Source organism: Diaphorina citri, unplaced genomic scaffold, assembly GCF_000475195.1.
Source record: "Diaphorina citri unplaced genomic scaffold, Diaci psyllid genome assembly version 1.1 scaffold1808, whole genome shotgun sequence".
Classification (NCBI taxonomy): domain Eukaryota; kingdom Metazoa; phylum Arthropoda; class Insecta; order Hemiptera; family Psyllidae; genus Diaphorina; species Diaphorina citri.
Window position 1 is genome coordinate 31,729 of NW_007379234.1, and position 19,769 is coordinate 51,497.

Below are 19,769 nucleotides of genomic sequence, written 5' to 3' on the forward strand. Positions count from 1 at the left end.
GTAAAATTTTGAGTGAACTCTTGTTTTTTTTATTTTTGAAGGAAATTTTAAATTTCAATCATAGAACTGCTACTTGTGATTCCTATCTCCATGTATATTCCTCTTTATCATTAAAGGTAAGTGCTAAAGTATTATTTTTGTTGAAAAGTCTTCCTGTGTTTTTGATAAGATTGCCTACCTATCATGTCAGGAACTATCCTCTTTTATTTCATCATTAATTTACAGTTTTCTACCTATTGTATTTTTTAACTTTTTTCATTTTAAATAAATAATATTCAACAGTTCAAAATGTAAACATTTATTCCATAAATTTAATAATTACCCCACCCAAATTTTGCCCTTTCTCAAAGGAAGCTCAAAAATCTCTACATTTCTTAATCTTCATACATTTTGATTATGCACCTTTTCTAATTGCTGCATTTTTTACTCACCTAATATTTTGATAATTTCTAGATTACTATACCAGGGTACCCTCAAATCAACCTAGAATTAGTTTAGAAAATTAAGATACTTTCATCTAGAAACATTGAAATACTACCTACTTTGATCATCAATAGGTAGAAGTACTTCCTAGTTATTAATCATTTCTTCCCCTTTTTGAAAAAATTTAGGTGCTTTTACTTATTGATTCAAGGACTCATTAAAATAGAAATCCCTTATTGCAAAATTACTGTGCAAGTGGGCTAATGGGCTTGTACAAGAGACTTGCTGTGTTTTTCCACTTAAGACTAGACTCCCACTTGTCATGAATTTCATCTTTTTTTTTTTTTTTTTTTTTTTAGTTTTGGGTCTTTTTTTTAAAAAATGTATTTAAATAATAACACCCCTGTGACAACCAAGGTATGATATAGAGTTATATTGAGAGGTTTAGGTAGAGACCGATACAAGCCTTTAGTCAGGAAACTGAATATAATACCTGCAAAATAAAATACACTCACTACTTATTCTATGAATAACTAGTCGAATTCCGTCGCTTCGCTGCGGAATTCCGCTAGTTCATCCTGAGGCATGGTCGAACTTGTAGAAAATAATAAAAAATACGGTCGTAATAATAAATTTGTGGGGGTTTTGTAATACTGTATTACTTTAACTTTAAAAATTCTTTAATAATAATAATAGACTCTTGAGTGGAAGGCAACCACTAGGCGAGGTTAACGCCTTAGGCGTTCTCTACCACCTAACCCTTAGAGCTCCATTATTATGTGGTCAAATTCTCAAATAAGTGAGGATAAAATTCCATACCTCGGCTGGGATCGAACCCACGCCCCCCTGATTACCAGGCGAGCGTCTTGACCACTACACCACCGAGGCACCTAGTTTATTCTATCTTCTATTATCTATTCTATCCTATTTCATGGGATACGCTGTTTTCTGAAAGATAATGTTGATTAATTTTTCAATTACTTCTTGAAAGTTCTTTTTTTCTTTCCAGTTGATTATACCTCACTGTTCTTCTTGAATTGCCTGTTTAGTTTGGGCACTGTTAACACTTACTTATAAAACCTGATTCAATGTTCAATACACGACAAGACCCTTGTCAATTCCTGTCGTACAACAACCCCTTTTTGCTTTCCTCTGGTTACAGGTGTAGCTTAAAACGCGGATTCAAAATGCAGTTTCTGTTCATCTCTATTTTCGCGCTGTCTAAATGTCTATATTCTATAATGTTTATGTCCATATTCCTGCCGTACAACAACCTCTTTTTGCTTTTCTCTGGTTGCAGGTGTTGCGGAAAACGCGGATTCAAAATGCAGTTAATGTTGCAGGATCAAACATAAGTCCGACGACGTTCATTATCGTCCCGAAATCGAAGAGAGAAGGAAGACAGGGTTAGAGAAAGCCAGCCGTCCCGAGAACGAACATTATCCCATCAGGATAAAATACGCCCCGGACGGGAATTGAACCCGCGGCCTAGCGCTTACAAGGCAGAATCGCTACCAACCAAGCTAACTGGGCTGGTTGACAACTGCTTTATTATGGTAGAAAACTCTCTCTCTTAACAGTTTAGCCTCTTTTTCCTGAATTGTTAATCGATATTTTCTTGGCTGTTGCTTTGAAAAACATCAAGTAGATAATAGGTATTCATTACATTACATTTTGTTGGCGCAAACAACCTACTGTCTGTAGTCTGTAGTGTTAAAGTGCCCTAAGGCGGAAAAGAAGATAAAAAAGAAAATCTTCTGATAAACCGGAAAATTTTCAATCAGGATATCCATTTTTTCCAAAGGTTTTTCCCAATGGGGCTAACATTTGACCACTCGAAAAATATCTAAGTAGGTACAGAAAAGAATGTACCTAGTGTCTTAAGGTGTGTCTGAACATAGTCGATCAACATCGATTCACATCGATCGACGGCCGACTGTGTGGACACACCTTTATACAGGACTCCTAAAAGGGGCTAAAGACAGAGCCTCTCCGACACTGATTAAATGTAATAAATGAATGGCGTTCCTATGAATAGTCCAAATGAAAGCGTATGGGGTATATTGCCCGACCAGTGGCGGCTGTCCGGGCATTGACAGCACAGTTGTTGATTCAGAGATTCATGCTTGACTGGAGGTTCGGGGATCGACGAGATCAACTATGTGTGGACCAGGGCCATATCCAGGATTTTGTCGAGGGGGAGGGGACCGAGAGTGCAAACAGTCATGTACCGGGGCGGGGATGGACATTCAAATTTTCGGAGGCGGGCCTACAGTAAAGGAGAAAATGAAGCTTGAGGGGGGATCTGGGCCCCCTCGCTCCCCCTAATTCCGGCCCTGGTGTTGACACAGCTTAATAAATTAGGTATGAGAAAAAAAATCTAAATTTCTCCTCCGCTTTCCTTGTTTCAGAGTTACCTGAGAAGCCCATCATGCTACCCCCGTTCGTAGACTCTGCCCACCGCCTTCCCTACCATCTGACCCGCAAAGGTCGGTCTGTTACGGACCGTGTGGTGTGCGTCCTTGGCTTTGCCTGCCCCGACATAACCTACTCTCCTGCTATCTATCCCATCGCTGCCATGCTCCTCCACTTTATGTCGGGTAAGTAAACACATTGCTTGCTCTCGAATATACTCTGGCCGGGTGAGTAAATAAATAATGAAATAATACAAGAGTAACTGTGCATTTCTCTTTAAGAGTATCCTTCAATTACAGTACATTAGCTCCTTTTATACTGTAGATTTTATAAAATTACCCAGCTCACGAAAAATAATTCTCCCTTCCTTCTCTTTCTTTCTCCCTCTCTTTCTCTCTCTCTCTCTCTCTCTCTCTCTCTCTCTACTCTCTAACTCTCTATATCTTTCTCCTCTCTCTCTCTTTTTTTTCTCTCTCTTGGCTTTTTTTTACTCTCCAAAATTCTCAACACATTAAGGACTTTTTACCCATCAAGCCATAGTCATATTTGGACCCCGTAGGCTTACTAATTGGAGACTTTTCAATCGCGTTTTATTTGACCCTTCTTTTTCTCTCGTTCGGCTGTTTTCTTTTTTTCTTCTTCTTATTCTTTTAAAAAATACATCCATGTATTTAGAGGAGTATTTATTTTCGAATTTTTTTTTAAAGATTTCTTACTCTCTCACTTGAATAAATTAAACCCTTCATGGTTCTTTTTTTTTTTCCTCGCGCAATCGCCGCTGCACTGACGGCTACAAGCAGATAAACATCTTTAGATCCCTAGCATAACGCCGGCCACTCACTCTTCGACCATCTCAGATGGTCTGACAGACTTAGTTCTCGAGCTTTTTCCATCACACATGTTCCGACAGTAGGTCTATCACATCCTAATGACTTTCTTCCTCTCCTCCCTCTCTCACTATTTCTTGCTTCTTCTTCTTCTTCTTCTTGCTTCTTCTTCTTCTTCTTCTTCTTCTTCTTCCTTCTATCCAATATACTCGTAGATTGAGTTTATCTCCCCCCCCTCTCTCCTCTTATCCATTTTCCCTCTCTCTTTCTCTCCCTCTCTTCTCTTATAAAACAATTTATTTCTTCTTCTCCTATTCGTCTTATTTCTTATTAAAAAAATAAATAAATAAAAATAAAGAAATTATCCAGTAAGAATGAGTAGAGCCAGAGATATACTATTGTATACCAAGTACCAAGATTACCAAGCATTGTTATGTACAAACTTAGACGTCGTATTTTCCTGTGTCAGATTGAACAGAAAGTTTGTGCTTTCTTCAATATTTCTTTTCCTTTGCACAATACAGACTTTAGTCACTATGTTTCTATTTGATAGACGAAAAATCCAATTTGCGGACAAGAGATGGCCGATAAGAGACACAATACCCTCCAATTAGGTATCTGGACAATATAAAATAATGAAATATTTGCAGTCAAAAGATTCGAGTTTATAAAACTCGGGCACAGCCAGCCTAGTTAGCTTGGTTGGTAGAGCGTCTACCTTGTAAGCGCTAGGCCGCGGGTTCGATTCCCGCCGGGGCGGATTTTATCCTGATGGGATAATGTTCGTTCTCGGAAGTGGTAGACCAGACCAGACCAGGGTAGAGATGGGGTGGTAGAAATATTGTCGCCCCATAGTTGAGGTCTGTTCCTCTTCAGGAAACTTAACCACACCGAGGGTTAGGTGATGGGTGAAAATTGAGGGGTTTGACGCAAAAACGACCCAAGTTTAACCTACATATACGAGTCTTTTAGGCTATAAGTCGTTCTTACATCAAACCCCTCAATTATCGATTTTTATTCTGATGGATTTTAAAATTCTAGATATTTTTTTTAAATTAGTTTCCATTAATTGCATTTTCCATTCACAAATTACATTGAATAAAATTATTAATGTTTTTACCTATATAATAAATGGTATACTCATCCATATAAGAGTGGCATGGATGAAGCATATAACAGTGCAACAACTCAGTAATAATGGGGAGCTTTTTCACCTTTTTCGTCCGTATGAATAGAAAAACGGATTTTTTCTCGGTAGACTTATCATCAAAGTACCTTAAGTACCCCTTATGGTTCCTCAGTACGGAAGAGGTCACATGTAAGGATAACTCGTAATCCTTGTCTTGCCTGTGTGTCGTATGTTAGCACAGACTTGTTTCATTAGGATGGAAAGCTTGGAGCTCCTGGGGAGAGAAAGCTCCTAGACCAGCGATTCCCAAACTTTTCGCTGCCCTTTTTTTTCAATGGTGAACACTCCGCGGCCCCTTAACCACTTAATTTTATGTGATCTTCCCCGGAGTCGCGAAGTCTTTCAAAGACCCCTCGGAGGGCCGCGGACCCCAGTTTGGGAATCACTGTCCTAGACTTAACAGAGAGGACGGGGGAAGGAAGAGAATTGGAGAAGGAGAACATAGAGAGCAGAGGTGGAGGGAAAGGATAAGGGAGGAGGAGAACACAGAGGAAAGGAAAGTTAGGAGGAGGAAGAGGAGGAGGAAGACGAGGAGGAGGAGGAGGAGACAGAAAAGAGGTGGGAGGGGTGTCATAAAATAAAGCCAAGGATGTAGTCTGGTGTCTGGAGTAGGTAGCATTATAGTGGTGATTTTTTTCTTCCTCTTTTTTACTTTCCTTATCCTATAGGAAGGAAAGTAATGTAATCGGGTCAAAATTTCGATGGTCAGTTTTTAGTGCCAACGGAGTTGAAAAATTACTCGCGTGCAAATACCCCGTGGGGTGGCTATCTATTATGTATGGTACATTGTCTACCTTTGAACTTTGTGCTGTCGAAATTAAAGCAACAAGTACGCCTATGCTATGAGAGAATCTTCCGACCTTTTTCATGTTGATAGCGATGGATGGATAGGATATTCTGGTTATTTTAAGACAAGAAGGAATGACCTCTGGGTTTCGTGACTGCTTACTGCTTATGCAATCTATTTTTACCAACATAGTAAACGTATTTGTTTATTTATTGTCTTCTATTTTTAGCAATAGAATACATGCCCATTCGTGTCCTGTACTTTCGTAGATTCGTATAAGCTTAATCCATCTAAAAGGCAGTTGCCCCTACACCTAAAACTTGGAGTGGGCATTTTGTGTATGGAGTCAAGCTAAGTCAAGTTTTTGTTTTTGTATGGAGTTGAGTTATTCTCTACTTACCTATACTAATCATATAAAATAGTAATTAATGATAGTGCTAATTTATGTATTATATGTATACTGCTCGGATAGAACTAAAGAGTCCCTTTAATCCAGCAGTAGGCTACTGCTATTACTACTGTGGTCAAGTTGTCAAACAATGTTGAATATATAAATTCCATACCTCAGCTGGGGTTGAATCCAGAGTTGTGAAGTAATGATTACTTGATGGAATTAATTGCCATGGCAAGCGTCTTGACCACTACATCCTATTACAGTAGCTACTCAATCGAGGTTGAGTGCACAACGAATTTGAGGCACAGAGCTGAAAAAACTTGGACTCCGCCGGTAATCGAACCCGGGACCTCCGGTGTGCAAGCCTAGTGTGATACCTACTCGGGCACGGAGATTGATGCATGTTGGCTTCAACAACTTGAATCTCGCAGGCCTATGTCATCGTTGATCTTTTGAATTCCAGAGTGAAACAGTAAATCTGGACCAGAAGGAATACTCCCATCGTGCGAGCAGACTCGAGATTCCTAATGACAATATTGAGTAAACAAAGAGTGTAGAAAACAATCTCACTACCTTCTCTCTGTTTACGCCCCGCTTAGCTATAGTTGCTATTTGTGGCATAGAGACGCTCGGACAATGTGTGATGTGTTCATTTAACATGTCCCCATCAATTTAAATCTATCCACACGCGGTCACAATATGAGCATAATGTGTGCGACAACAGAACCACTAATTTGCTGCATGACCGTTCCCCTGTCCAGAGAATGTCTATGAGACGAGAGAGGCTTGTGTGTTCTGAAGGTAGAACTCGCTATCCCAGTCGAGATAACACGGGATTGAGATTAATCACGGCTAAAGTGTCATATCTTGTAATAGCCACTCGCGCCCAGACCGTCTGAAAGATATGCAGTTGGAAAGCGTGTGGCGCCCAGACCGTCTGATAGACCTACTGTCGGAACATGTGTGATGGAAAAAGCTCGAGAACTAAGTCTGTCAGACCATCTGAGATGGTCGAAGAGTGAGTGGCCGGCGTTATGCTAGGGATCTAAAGATGTTTATCTGCTTGTAGCCGTCAGTGCAGCGGCGATTGCGCGAGGAAAAAAAAAAAGAACCATGAAGGGTTTAATTTATTCAAGTGAGAGAGTAAGAAATCTTTAAAAAAAAATTCGAAAATAAATACTCCTCTAAATACATGGATGTATTTTTTAAAAGAATAAGAAGAAGAAAAAAAGAAAACAGCCGAACGAGAGAAAAAGAAGGGTCAAATAAAACGCGATTGAAAAGTCTCCAATTAGTAAGAAGAAGAAGGAAGTCGAAAATTTGCTCACATTTTGATTTTCGAGAAAGAAAAATAAACCGTGTATGTGTGTGTGCATAATCAATCATTCTGGGGTGAGGAATTTGTACATTTCAACAGGATGATCTCACGCGTGAGAGACAGTCAAACAAGACAGCTGAGTGTGCTCCAAAATTTGATGGCGAATATAAAAAATGTAAAAAATCTGAATCTTAAAAAAAAGAGAGATTTGAAATTTGAAAGTTTTATCATCCCGAAATAAAAGAGAGGACATAATAGGATTCTTTCCGAAATTCTTAAATTCTTTCCGAGAGGGAACGGTTGTGGCCCCGACGAGAATCGAAACCGCGACCTAATCTAAATCATTATGGTCAATTGGTCAATATAAAAATTAATCGGTTGTGGAAGATCGACATCGATCGATGATCATTCGACGGCCGTCTACCTACTGTGTGTGGACACACCTTAACCATTATGCATTATAATACCAAGGGAGAGTGATGAGATGGTATAGGAAGATGAAATAGGAATTGCGGCATTTTCATTCTTGGTTCTTGAGAAGTTTTCCAGCTCTAAATAGCTAAACACATATCTTCCGGAGTTGAAAAATTACTCGCGTGCAAATACCCCGTGGGGTGGCTATCTATTATGTATGGTACATTGTCTACCTTTGAACTTTGTGCTGTCGAAATTAAAGCAACAAGTACGCCTATGCTATGAGAGAATCTTCCGACCTTTTTCATGTTGATAGCGATGGATGGATAGGATATTCTGGTTATTTTAAGACAAGAAGGAATGACCTCTGGGTTTCGTGACTGCTTACTGCTTATGCAATCTATTTTTACCAACATAGTAAACGTATTTGTTTATTTATTGTCTTCTATTTTTAGCAATAGAATACATGCCCATTCGTGTCCTGTACTTTCGTAGATTCGTATAAGCTTAATCCATCTAAAAGGCAGTTGCCCCTACACCTAAAACTTGGAGTGGGCATTTTGTGTATGGAGTCAAGCTAAGTCAAGTTTTTGTTTTTGTATGGAGTTGAGTTATTCTCTACTTACCTATACTAATCATATAAAATAGTAATTAATGATAGTGCTAATTTATGTATTATATGTATACTGCTCGGATAGAACTAAAGAGTCCCTTTAATCCAGCAGTAGGCTACTGCTATTACTACTGTGGTCAAGTTGTCAAGTTCTGAAACAATGTTGAATATATAAATTCCGTACCTCAGCTGGGGTTGAATCCAGAGTTGTGAAGTAATGATTACTTGATGGAATTAATTGCCATGGCAAGCGTCTTGACCACTACATCACCGAGGCAGGACCTAGTCATGTTGAACGGAGAATTATTGAATTACCTGTATTCTATATTCCTCTCTTAATTTAATTTCTTTCTTTCTTTCTTGTTCCAGAGGAGGAGTGCTACAATAGTCTGACAAGTTTGGTCTCTTGCAAGCATCGAACCTTCGTCACTCAGACTAAACTGCTGTACGAGGTCACATGGCGAACCGTCATGCATATTAGCAAGAAACATGTGGTGAGTAATACTTAAAATGAAACTCGGAAAGATAAGGGTTCATTTATTTTCTACTGACTAGACTGGGTTCCAGTAAGGAAATTGTTTGATCAAAGTTCAATGAAGTCTGAAAATTGAAGATTTGACGTGCCAACCTATTTAGGACGTGCTTGGTTGGTAGCGCGTCTGCCTTGTAAGCGCTATAGGCCGCGGGTTTGATTCCCGCCCAGGGCGAATTTTATCCCAAACGGATAATGTTCTCGGAACTGCTGGCTTTCTCCTATCCTATCTTCCTTCTCTGTTCGATTTCGGGACAGTACTAGATAAGACGGTACTAGTCCTGACGCACTGCCGGTATTCAGAAAGATAAGGGTTCATTTATTTTCTACTGACTAGACTGGGTTCCAGTAAGGAAATTGTTTGATCCAAGTTCAATTAAGTCTGAAAATTCAAGATTTGACGTGCCAGCCTATTTAGCTTGGTTGGTAGCGCGTCAGCCTTGTTAGCGCTAGGCTGCGGGTTCGATTCTCAGGGCGGATTTTATCCCAAACGGATAATGTTCTCGGAACTGCTGGCTTTCTCCTATCCTGTCTTCCTTCTCTGTTCGATTTCGGGACGATACTAGATAAGACGGTACTAGACCTGACGCACTGCCGGTATTCCGTCTAGATCAATGGTTTTCGACTTATTGTAGTATCTTTTCGGTTTCCTTTGGCAGAAATCAGCCGCAGCTCATTTGACGAGGCATAGACAAGGTTCCCGGGTGGAGAGAATCTACATGGACTGGATGTGGTGGATACTGCAGGGTCTGCCGTTCAATCATTTGGTAAGCACCTACGAGTTAGAGAGAATACCACAGGGTCTGTCTAGAAACACTTAACCTTGACGGTCTAGAAGCACAAGCACTCCAACTTTACCTTAGCTATAAATAGCTTTAATAGCGAAAGAAAAAGGAATTTTTCTCTGTTTAATATACTTAAATGATTGTCAATTTTATTCCCATCGATAGATGTTATGACAACTTGAACTTGAACCACCAACTGCCAGATCAGAAGTCCACAGCGCTAGATAAACAATAGATTATACACCACTGAAGTTCATCATCAATATCTAAAGGCTAGGCCTTGTCTGTGAAGCCACTCATTTCTGTTGTTCGCCACACTCTTCAATTCACTGAATGATGTACATCTCATGGACTCCTGCATGTCTTTGAAGTATTGTTTCCTTGGTCGTCCTCTTGACCACTGAAGTTAGTCTAGAAAAAAAATGTACCTTTGCCCTCCTGTTTCGGTACTGTTCTACTTACTTACTTTCCGTGTCCGCAAATGTCACCAACTTTAGATTTGGAATCTCCAGTGATTTGTCACATGTTCTGTTCTACTGTTTTACTAATAGGTGTCTTATATGTTTTCTGTTTAGGTGCGAGTGTTGGACTGTTACCTTCACGAAGGTATCAAGGTGTTGTACCGAGTGGCCATGGCAATTCTTCTTCTCTTTCACAAGTTCTCCTCTTCACACAACTCAGACTGGATGCGAGAGATCTCAGACCACGGCATAGAGGCTGCCCTCAGCAAGTTCTGTCGACAAATGCCTGTAAGTCACTCCAGTATGGGGTCATTTAATGTGCATTCACAGTCTCCATCAGGAATTTTAGTAATTTAAATTTCTTACTACCTCCATGGCGAGTGGCTATCGCACGAGTCTTGCATATCGGAAGACACTCACCTAGTTATGTGGAGGGTGTGGGTTCAATTCCAGCCGAGGTTTTATCCTAAACATTGTTTGAGAATTTGTGGTTACCTACAGGGTCAAGCGATTTCCGAACACAGCCACTTGTTTTCTGAAAATTTCATTATCCCATGCATAGTGGGTGGTAGGGGTTTGAGACAACAATGTCAGGTCTACTGCTGGCGTAAAGGGACTCTTTAGTCCTATTTGAACAGTATTAGCAGCAGTAATATTTTAATCAACACGGCTCACAGGGATCGAATTCCAAAATAGAGCTAACTGGAGAGGGCTGACTAAAAACACTGATCCTGAATAAACGGGGAAAGGCGATGAAGAAGAATATCTTAATCTACTGATGGATTCTGAGGTGATTTTGTGAAGATTCATCTTTACTCTGAAGAGTACAAGTTATTATTGTGTTTTTCTTTTCAATATCTTCATCGACAACTACTTTAATATTTTTATCGTCTCCTCAACTTCTCAGGTTAGTCCGCGGAAAGTGCTCAAAGTGGCGTTCGGGATTCGGGCGCTCGGTTCGACCTACATTCAGCGCGTGTTCATCAAAACGGAAATGACACTCAAGTCCAAATCCGTGCTGTCCGGCTCTCGACAACTGGTTCGCTCCAAGTCGAACGAGAATTTGCCCACCAGTCAATCCCAGCACAATATTCAGATGATGTCGCATACGCTCACCATTCGAGAGGTAAGCATTTTCACTCTGAAAACGCCTTTTTCACACTTTATTATTATTATGATTTTACTGATTTCCCTTTAGGGATGGATGAGTTGAGCTCTTCATCTTGTACCAAAGTCAGAAGTTTTTTTATTTTTATTTAGGGTAGGTTGGGGTGGTTTGGAAAAAAAACACCAGTATCATCCGACGTCCGAGTCGATATATTCATTTTTTATCCATTTTTCATACATCTGCGGTCACTTCATGCGCAGAAGCATGAAGTGACCTCTCTGGTGTTTTAAAACAACCCCAAACTACCCTATTGAGAAGAGCCTGTAGTGTAGGTCAAGGTGTTGTTCCACAGAGCTACTTTGTTATTTACATATACGTCCCCCCCCCCTCTAGTCTGGCAGTAGTCTCCAAAAGGAGCTCTTCTGCCCCAACACATTCTTCTGCCAATAGTCAAAACAAATACTCAGTTTAGGGTAGGTTGGGGTGGTTTCGAAAAAAAACACCAGTATCGTCCGACGTCCAAGTCGATATATTAATTTTTTATCCATTTTTCATACACTCTCTGGTGTTTTAAAACGACCCCAAACTACCCTATTGAGAAGAGCCTGTAGTGTAGGACAAGGTGTTGTTCCACAGAGCTACTTTGTGATTTACATATACGTTCCCCCCCCCTCTAGTCTGGCAGTAGTCTCCAAAAGGAGCTCTTCTGCCCCAACACATTCTTCTGCCAATAGTCAAAACAAATACTCAGCCCTATTGACTGGTTTAGTCCATTTTCAGAATAACAAAACATTCCTGTTGTGCAGTTTCCCAAAAAAATAAAAGTAGCTTGGTGGAATAAGGCCCCTAGCTCTAGTAGTCATATGCCCCAACGCATTGGTTATGGGCATTTTTTTTTTTTAGTCAGAGCTCACTGCCTTTTGTCCTTTCTTAGCGGAAAAAGGTCTTCTATTGTAAAACCTTTCTTAGCAAGATTAATTTGTCATTTTGTACTAAAAAATAAAAGTAGCTTGGTGGAATAAGGCTCCTAGCTCTAGTAGTCATATGCCCCAACGCATTGGTTATGGGCATTTTTTTTTAGTCAGAGAGCTCACTGCCTTTTGTCCTTTCTTAGCGGAAAAAGGTCTTCTATTGTAAAACCTTTCTTAGCAAGATTAATTTGTCATTTTGTACATACTCATACATCTAACCCTAACATCTACTTCTGTGTTTCTATCTTGTGTCCAGTGTACCTATATGTTGGGGGTTCTACTGCTATTTCCTTTAACCATTATATCTTGCTCTCTTGGACTTTCTTTTTCTATTTCTGTTCCACTTTTTCTATCTCGCTCACCCTCCGTTTCTCTCCCCCCTTCCTTCTTTCTTTCACAGAATGTTTTCAAACCAAAGATATGGGTTCGATCCCCGGTCCTGTTCAGATATTTGATGGCTCTTCAGAGCGGTCACAGGATGACGTCATTTTTGTTACCAATTTTTAGGTCACAATTACGACATTTGTCGCCAGTAATATCGATATAAACATTTAATGCAAATATAGTTCTCCCGCACTCAGCACTCACTCCCTCCTTGTTATAATTATATTGTGATACGTGATATATTTTCCCATGGTGATTGATACCTTTATAATTGTGCCATAGTAATAGAACTCATAGATGAATCTAACTCAATTCAGGAGAACATTGCTACTGAAAAAAAAACCTAAAAAATAAGCAAATGAGCGGAAAAAAATAATACCTACTTTGTTTGATCTTGAACTTAATCATTTTCCTGTGGCACAGTTAGAAAGTATAGACTTTCTGTATTGGTTACGTTACGTGCGGTGGAGATCTATTCATTCTCTCTAATACGAAATGTACATAATATTTTACTCTATGTGGAAGTCGTTTATTTCTCTCTCTAGACCAGGGCCGTATTTAGTGGGGAGGCTCCCCTCGGGCCTCATTTTTGTCCCTTTACTACGGGGTGTACTACATTATGGAACATCCCCCCGCCCCAGTGCCCCAGTAAAATCCTGAATACGGCCCTGATTTAGAAAAACCAAGTTAACTCATTTGTAGAGTGCTTTTTAATTAAAAGGTGAAAAGGGGAAATTAAGTTTTAATATTTATTTTATATGAGACTAACAGTCCCATTTTGTTTCCCCTGAGAAAGATCTAGAGCCCGATTTCACACAAAAAGCCTAGACACCTACAAGTGGCTAATTTGTCCCGAACTTCATTTCTCTCTTCTACTTTCTCTTTTGAATTCTCCCCCCCCTGCTCTCTATTCTCTCTTTTGTGACTCTTTCTCTCTTTCTTTGCGATCTATTATTATTATTAGTATTATTATTATTATTATTATGTTAAGGCGGTCTCTTCTTGATCCCTTGTGTGCCGCGTCCATTTTAGTTTAGGACTATTGCACTACCTTGCGATGCTCTCTATTCTCTCTTTTGTGACTCTTTCTCTCTTTCTTTGCGATCTATTATTATTATTATGTTAAGGCGGTCTCTTCTTGATCCCTTGTGTGCCGCGTCCATTTTAGTTTAGGACTATTGCACTACCTTGCGAGCTATTTCTCTTTCTTTTTTTCATCCTGTGTTATCTCTCCCTCCCTTTCTCTCTACTTATTTAATGTCCCTTCTTCTGTATTTTCTTCCTAGATCTTTCCGTCCATTTCTCTTTTTTTCTTACTTCTGTATTATCTTTCTTTCGTTTCTCATTTTTTTTCTGTTCTTTCCTCTGTCTTTTCTTATCTTTTTCTCACTCACTTTTTCGCCTTGTGAAATCAGGTGAAGGGTGTAAAGTAGTAAAACCTAACTGATTGACAAACCACACCGTGCTGTTTTCACTCACTTTTTCGCCTTGTGAAATCAGGTGAAGGGTGTAAAGTAGTAAAACCTAACTGATTGACAAACCACACCGTGCTGTTTTCTTTCTCTCTCCTATAACTTCCCTCTCTAGGCGTCACCAAAAACCATCAAGATTCGACTGAAGAATTGCGCAGGCGCCTTGAGTCCCTTGGTATGTTTATACTATGTACATAAAAATAACCTTTAATGTCTTGTCATATCTGACCTCGGGGATGTATCAAAGCTACAAGACTCATATGTGTTGATTTTGAAGAGGAAAAAAAAAATTGGACTTTTTTTTAATTTGGCAAACTGTGGGAGTCTGGGACATAATCCTCGAAAGAACGGGAAAGAGAAGTCTTCTGAAGGTGCTAATTTTCCCATAACCTCTAGGAAATTGCTAATTTTGAAAGCATAGATCTCGAAAACATTCAAAATTTCATCTACTCGCAGCATATATGGGCCTTGGAAACAAATTTTAGTGAGCAAATGTTCCAGCTTCCCTTAAAATATTTGTGTATCCAACCCGATTATTGCACCCCAAATACAAGTCTTGTAGCTTTGACAACCGGGGTCCTGGGCCTCTTGTTACTCACTGCAGTTTGTGAATCGTTTAATCCAGTTTTCATTTTCCTCTGTTTTGTGGTCATCTTTTTCTTGCAATAATATTTGGACTTTGAACTTTTCGTCTACCTTGTGGTTTCTTGTGAAATTTCTTTGGTCTTTTTTTTCTATATGCCCCAACGCATTGGTTATGGGCATTTTTTTTTTTTAGTCAGAGCTCACTGCCTTTTGTCCTTTCTTAGCGGAAAAAGGTCTTCTATTGTAAAACCTTTCTTAGCAAGATTAATTTGTCATTTTGTACATACTCATACATTTAACCCTAACATCTACTTCTGTGTTTCTATCTTGTGTCCAGTGTATTATGTTGGGGGTTCTACTACTATTTCCTTTAACCATTATATCTTGCTCTCTTGGACTCTCTTTTTCTTCATCTTTTTCTCTTTCTGTTCCACTTTTTCTATCTCTCTCACCCTCTGTTTCTCTCTCTCCCCCCTTCCTTCTTTCTTTCACAGAATGTTTTCAAACCAAAGATATGGGTTCGATCCCCGGTCCTGTTCAGATATTTGATGGCTCTTCAGAGCGGTCACAGAATGACGTCATTTTTGTTACCAATTTTTAGGTCACAATTACGACATTTGTCGCCAGTAATATCGATATGAACATTTAATGCAAATATAGTTCTCCCGCACTCAGCACTCACTCCCTCCTTGTTATAATTATATTGTGATACGTGATATATTTTCCCATGGTGATTGATACCTTTATAATTGTGCCATAGTAATAGAACTCATAGATGAATCTAACTCAATTCAGGAGAACATTGCTACTGAAAAAAAAAAAAAAACAAAAAATAAGCAAATGAGCGGAAAAAAATATTATCTACTTTGTTTGATCTTGAACTTAATCATTTTCCTGTGGCACAGTTAGAAAGTATAGACTTTCTGTATTGGTTACATTACGTGCGGTGGAGATATTCATTCTCTCTAATACGAAATGTACATAATATTTTACTCTATGTGGAAGTCGTTTATTTCTCTCTCTAGACCAGGGCCGTATTTAGTGGGGAGGCTCCCCTCGGGCTTCATTTTTGTCCCTTTACTACGGGGTTGTGGGGAAATGGAGTGGATGACAGTGGAAGCGTATTTGAGAATAGAATAGAATTTCCCCACAGTTAGGTGTAAAAATAGCGAAATGAAATAAAAATCCGTAATTGTATTGCACAATAGTAATAATATATGTAGGTTTTTAATAACTGTATGAAATACACAAAAAAAAAAAATGTCCGAGAGAAAAAATCTGAAAAATCTGAATGTGTCCGAAAAATTCTGAGATCTGGGCTATTGGAAAATTCTAGACTATCCAGAAACTGGCCGAAAAAAATAATAAACTCGCGAGAATTCGCGACAGGGGTGAACTACAATATGGAACATCCCCCCCCCCTCAGTAAAATCCTGAATACGGCCCTGATTTAGAAAAACCAAGTTAACTCATTTGTAGAGTGCTTTTTAATTAAAAGGTGAAAAGGGGAAACCCCGTAGGCCTTCGGGGACTCTATGGGGGGGCCTTTTCCGAGAAAGGTCTACGGTTCACTGAACTACTAGTAGTTAAGTATACAAAGTATTATGTCCCTCCCTCTCTCTCTCTCTCTCTCCCACAAGTTGTTGAAGCCAACATGCAACAATCTCCGTGCCCGAGTAGGTATCACACTAGGCTTGCACACCGGAGGTCCCGGGTTTGATTACCGGCGGAGTTCAAGTTTTTTCAGCTCTGTGCCTCAAATTCGTTGTGCACTCAACCTCGATTGAGTAGCTACTGTAATATAGTAGCTGAGTAGCTAGTGTAAAAAGATGGGTGAAAAATGAAAAGTGATTACAAAAGAGACACCTGGTAATGCTGTGATATCCCCAACCTCTCTCCCTCCCTCCCTTTCCCGTTTCTATCCTTGTTATTTTCTTTTTGATCATTGCATGAGATAACTAGAGTTTGAAAATAGTTCTCAAGTTCTTTTTTTCTTTTCTTCGTCTAGCCACGTAGGCCTTCGGGGACTCTATGGGGGGCCTTTCCGAGAAAGGTCTACGGTTCACTGAACTACTAGTAGTTAAGTATACAAAGTATTATGTCCCTCCCTCTCTCTCTCTCTCTCTCCCGTTTTTATCCTTGTTATTTTCTTTTTGATCATTGCATGAGATAACTAGAGTTTGAAAATAGTTCTCAAGTTCTTTTTTTCTTTTCTTCGTCTAATTTTACTCCCCTCCTCTTTGCTCTTCCTCCACACATCACAATTTTTCCGTTTCCTTTTCTTTTTTTACTCTTCCCTCCTAATCTTTCTGTCTGTCTCTCTCTCTCTCTCTGTACATCCTAATGACTTTCTTCCTCTCCTCCCTCTCTCACTATTTTTTGCTTCTTCTTCTTCTTCTTCTTCTTCTTCTTCTTCTTCTTCTTCTTCCTTCTTCTTCTTCCTTCTATCCAATATACTCGTAGATTGAGTTTATCTCTTTAATGTCGGGGGGATGAGACCTTAGCTGTTACAGTTCCCTCCATCAAACCTCTTTAAAAAAATAATAAGAATTAAAAAAAAAACAGGCAGAATTTTAAATGCACGCGTATCTTTGAACTCGACCGCCGCAACAGGAACCCTGAGAAGTCATACCGAACTAACACCCTGTTTCACCACACATACATACATACATAGGTGGGGTGGTGTACACTGTACACATACATTCATACATAGGTGGGGTGTACAACACATACATTTCGCAGAGCTCCATATATTTGCATTAGTAGTCAATGTACATAGTTATAGTCGTAAAAATGAAGTGGTAGACCAGACCTATCCCCAACGTTGTGAAAAGGCTCTGATTTACCACAAATAATTTATGACTTAGACTTGATTTTTCACTGATTAACCTCTAATCACGTTTTTTCGAATTTTGTTTTTGTTCTGGAAAGATTCCAAACGGAGTTGTGACTTGTGTTCCATAGTTACCAGAGTGGGCTAAGTGTAAATATTTGGAAAGCAATGCATGCAACATGTCTTCCCAAGGACGTTCGGTGCTGACTCCCGACGAAATAATAATATTCCCGTTTATCCGGTGTATTGATAATGAAAGGCGTAATGAAAGGTCTATAAATCCGGTGGTAGGAGACTTTAAGCTGTGTCCAAAATGCTCTAAACATAGTTGACCTGCCGTCGATCCACAATAAATTCACATCGATCAATGGTCAATTGGTCAATATAAAAATTAATCGGTTGTGGAAGATCGACATCGATCGATAATCGTTCGACGACCGTCTACTGTGTGTGGACAGTGGACACACCTTAACCATTATGCATTATAATCCCAAGGGAGAGTGATGAGATGGTATAGGAAGATGAAATAGGAATTGCGGCATTTTCATTCTTGGTTCTTGAGAAGTTTTCCAGCTCTAAATAGCTAAACACATATCTTCCGGAGTTGAAAACGAGTTAGAGAGAATACCATAGGGTCTGTCTAGACTCTAGAAACACTTAACCTTGACGGTCTAGAAGCACTCCAACTTTACCTTAGCTATAAATAGCTTTAATAGCGAAAGAAAAAGGAATTTTTCTCTGTTCAATATACTTAAATGATTGTCAATTTTATTCCCATCGATAGATGTTATGACAACTTGAACTTGAACCACCAACTGCCAGATCAGAAGTCCACAGCGCTATAAACAATAGATTATACACCACTGAAGTTAGTCTAGAAAAAAAATGTACCTTTGCCCTCCTATTTCGGTACTATTCTACTTATTTACTTTCCGTGTCCGCAAATGTCACCAACTTTAGATTTGGAATCTCCAGTGATTTGTCATATGTTCTGTTCTACTGTTTTACTAATAGGTGTCTTATATGTTTTCTGTTTAGGTGCGAGTTTTGGACTGTTACCTTCACGAAGGTATCAAGGTGTTGTACCGAGTGGCCATGGCAATTCTTCTTCTCTTTCACAAGTTCTCCTCTTCACACAACTCAGACTGGATGCGAGAGATCTCAGACCACGGCATAGAGGCTGCCCTCAGCAAGTTCTGTCGACAAATGCCTGTAAGTCACTCCAGTATGGGGTCATTTAATGTGCATTCACAGTCTCCATCAGGAATTTTAGTAATTTAAATTTCTTACTACCTCCATGGCGAGTGGCTATCGCACGAGTCTTGCATATCGGAAGACACTCACCTAGTTATGTGGAGGGTGTGGGTTCAATTCCAGCCGAGGTTTTATCCTAAACATTGTTTGAGAATTTGTGGTTACCTACAGGGTCAAGCGATTTCCGAACACAGCCACTTGTTTTCTGAAAATTTCATTATCCCATGCATAGTGGGTGGTAGGGGTTTGAGACAACAATGTCAGGTCTACTGCTGGCGTAAAGGGACTCTTTAGTCCTATTTGAACAGTATTAGCAGCAGTAATATTTTAATCAACACGGCTCACAGGGATCGAATTCCAAAATAGAGCTAACTGGAGAGGGCTGACTAAAAACACTGATCCTGAATAAACGGGGAAAGGCGATGAAGAAGAATATCTTAATCTACTGATGGATTCTGAGGTGATTTTGTGAAGATTCATCTTTACTCTGAAGAGTACAAGTTATTATTGTGTTTTTCTTTTCAATATCTTCATCGACAACTACTTTAATATTTTTATCGTCTCCTCAACTTCTCAGGTTAGTCCGCGGAAAGTGCTCAAAGTGGCGTTCGGGATTCGGGCGCTCGGTTCGACCTACATTCAGCGCGTGTTCATCAAAACGGAAATGACACTCAAGTCCAAATCCGTGCTGTCCGGCTCTCGACAACTGGTTCGCTCCAAGTCGAACGAGAATTTGCCCACCAGTCAATCCCAGCACAATATTCAGATGATGTCGCATACGCTCACCATTCGAGAGGTAAGCATTTTCACTCTGAAAACGCCTTTTTCACACTTTATTATTATTATGATTTTACTGATTTCCCTTTAGGGATGGATGAGTTGAGCTCTTCATCTTGTACCAAAGTCAGAAGTTTTTTTATTTTTATTTAGGGTAGGTTGGGGTGGTTTGGAAAAAAAACACCAGTATCATCCGACGTCCGAGTCGATATATTCATTTTTTATCC

The 19,769-nt window shown here is 39.5% G+C and overlaps 1 protein-coding gene across 1 annotated transcript in view; it reads left to right on the top strand.

The window, feature by feature from the left end:
• The window catches only part of LOC103517316 (TBC1 domain family member 24), a gene marked incomplete at its 3' end in the record, with an annotated part of 49,553 nt that overhangs the window by 20,008 nt on the left and 9,776 nt on the right, over positions 1 to 19,769 (top strand). The window contains exons 2-9 of the mRNA XM_017447416.2: positions 2,835 to 3,023; positions 8,750 to 8,874; positions 9,572 to 9,679; positions 10,273 to 10,446; positions 11,066 to 11,284; positions 14,209 to 14,268; positions 18,550 to 18,723; positions 19,343 to 19,561. Of these exons, the coding sequence (XP_017302905.1) occupies positions 2,835 to 3,023; positions 8,750 to 8,874; positions 9,572 to 9,679; positions 10,273 to 10,446; positions 11,066 to 11,284; positions 14,209 to 14,268; positions 18,550 to 18,723; positions 19,343 to 19,561 (1,268 nt within the window). The remainder of the gene's footprint in view (positions 1 to 2,834; positions 3,024 to 8,749; positions 8,875 to 9,571; positions 9,680 to 10,272; positions 10,447 to 11,065; positions 11,285 to 14,208; positions 14,269 to 18,549; positions 18,724 to 19,342; positions 19,562 to 19,769) is intronic.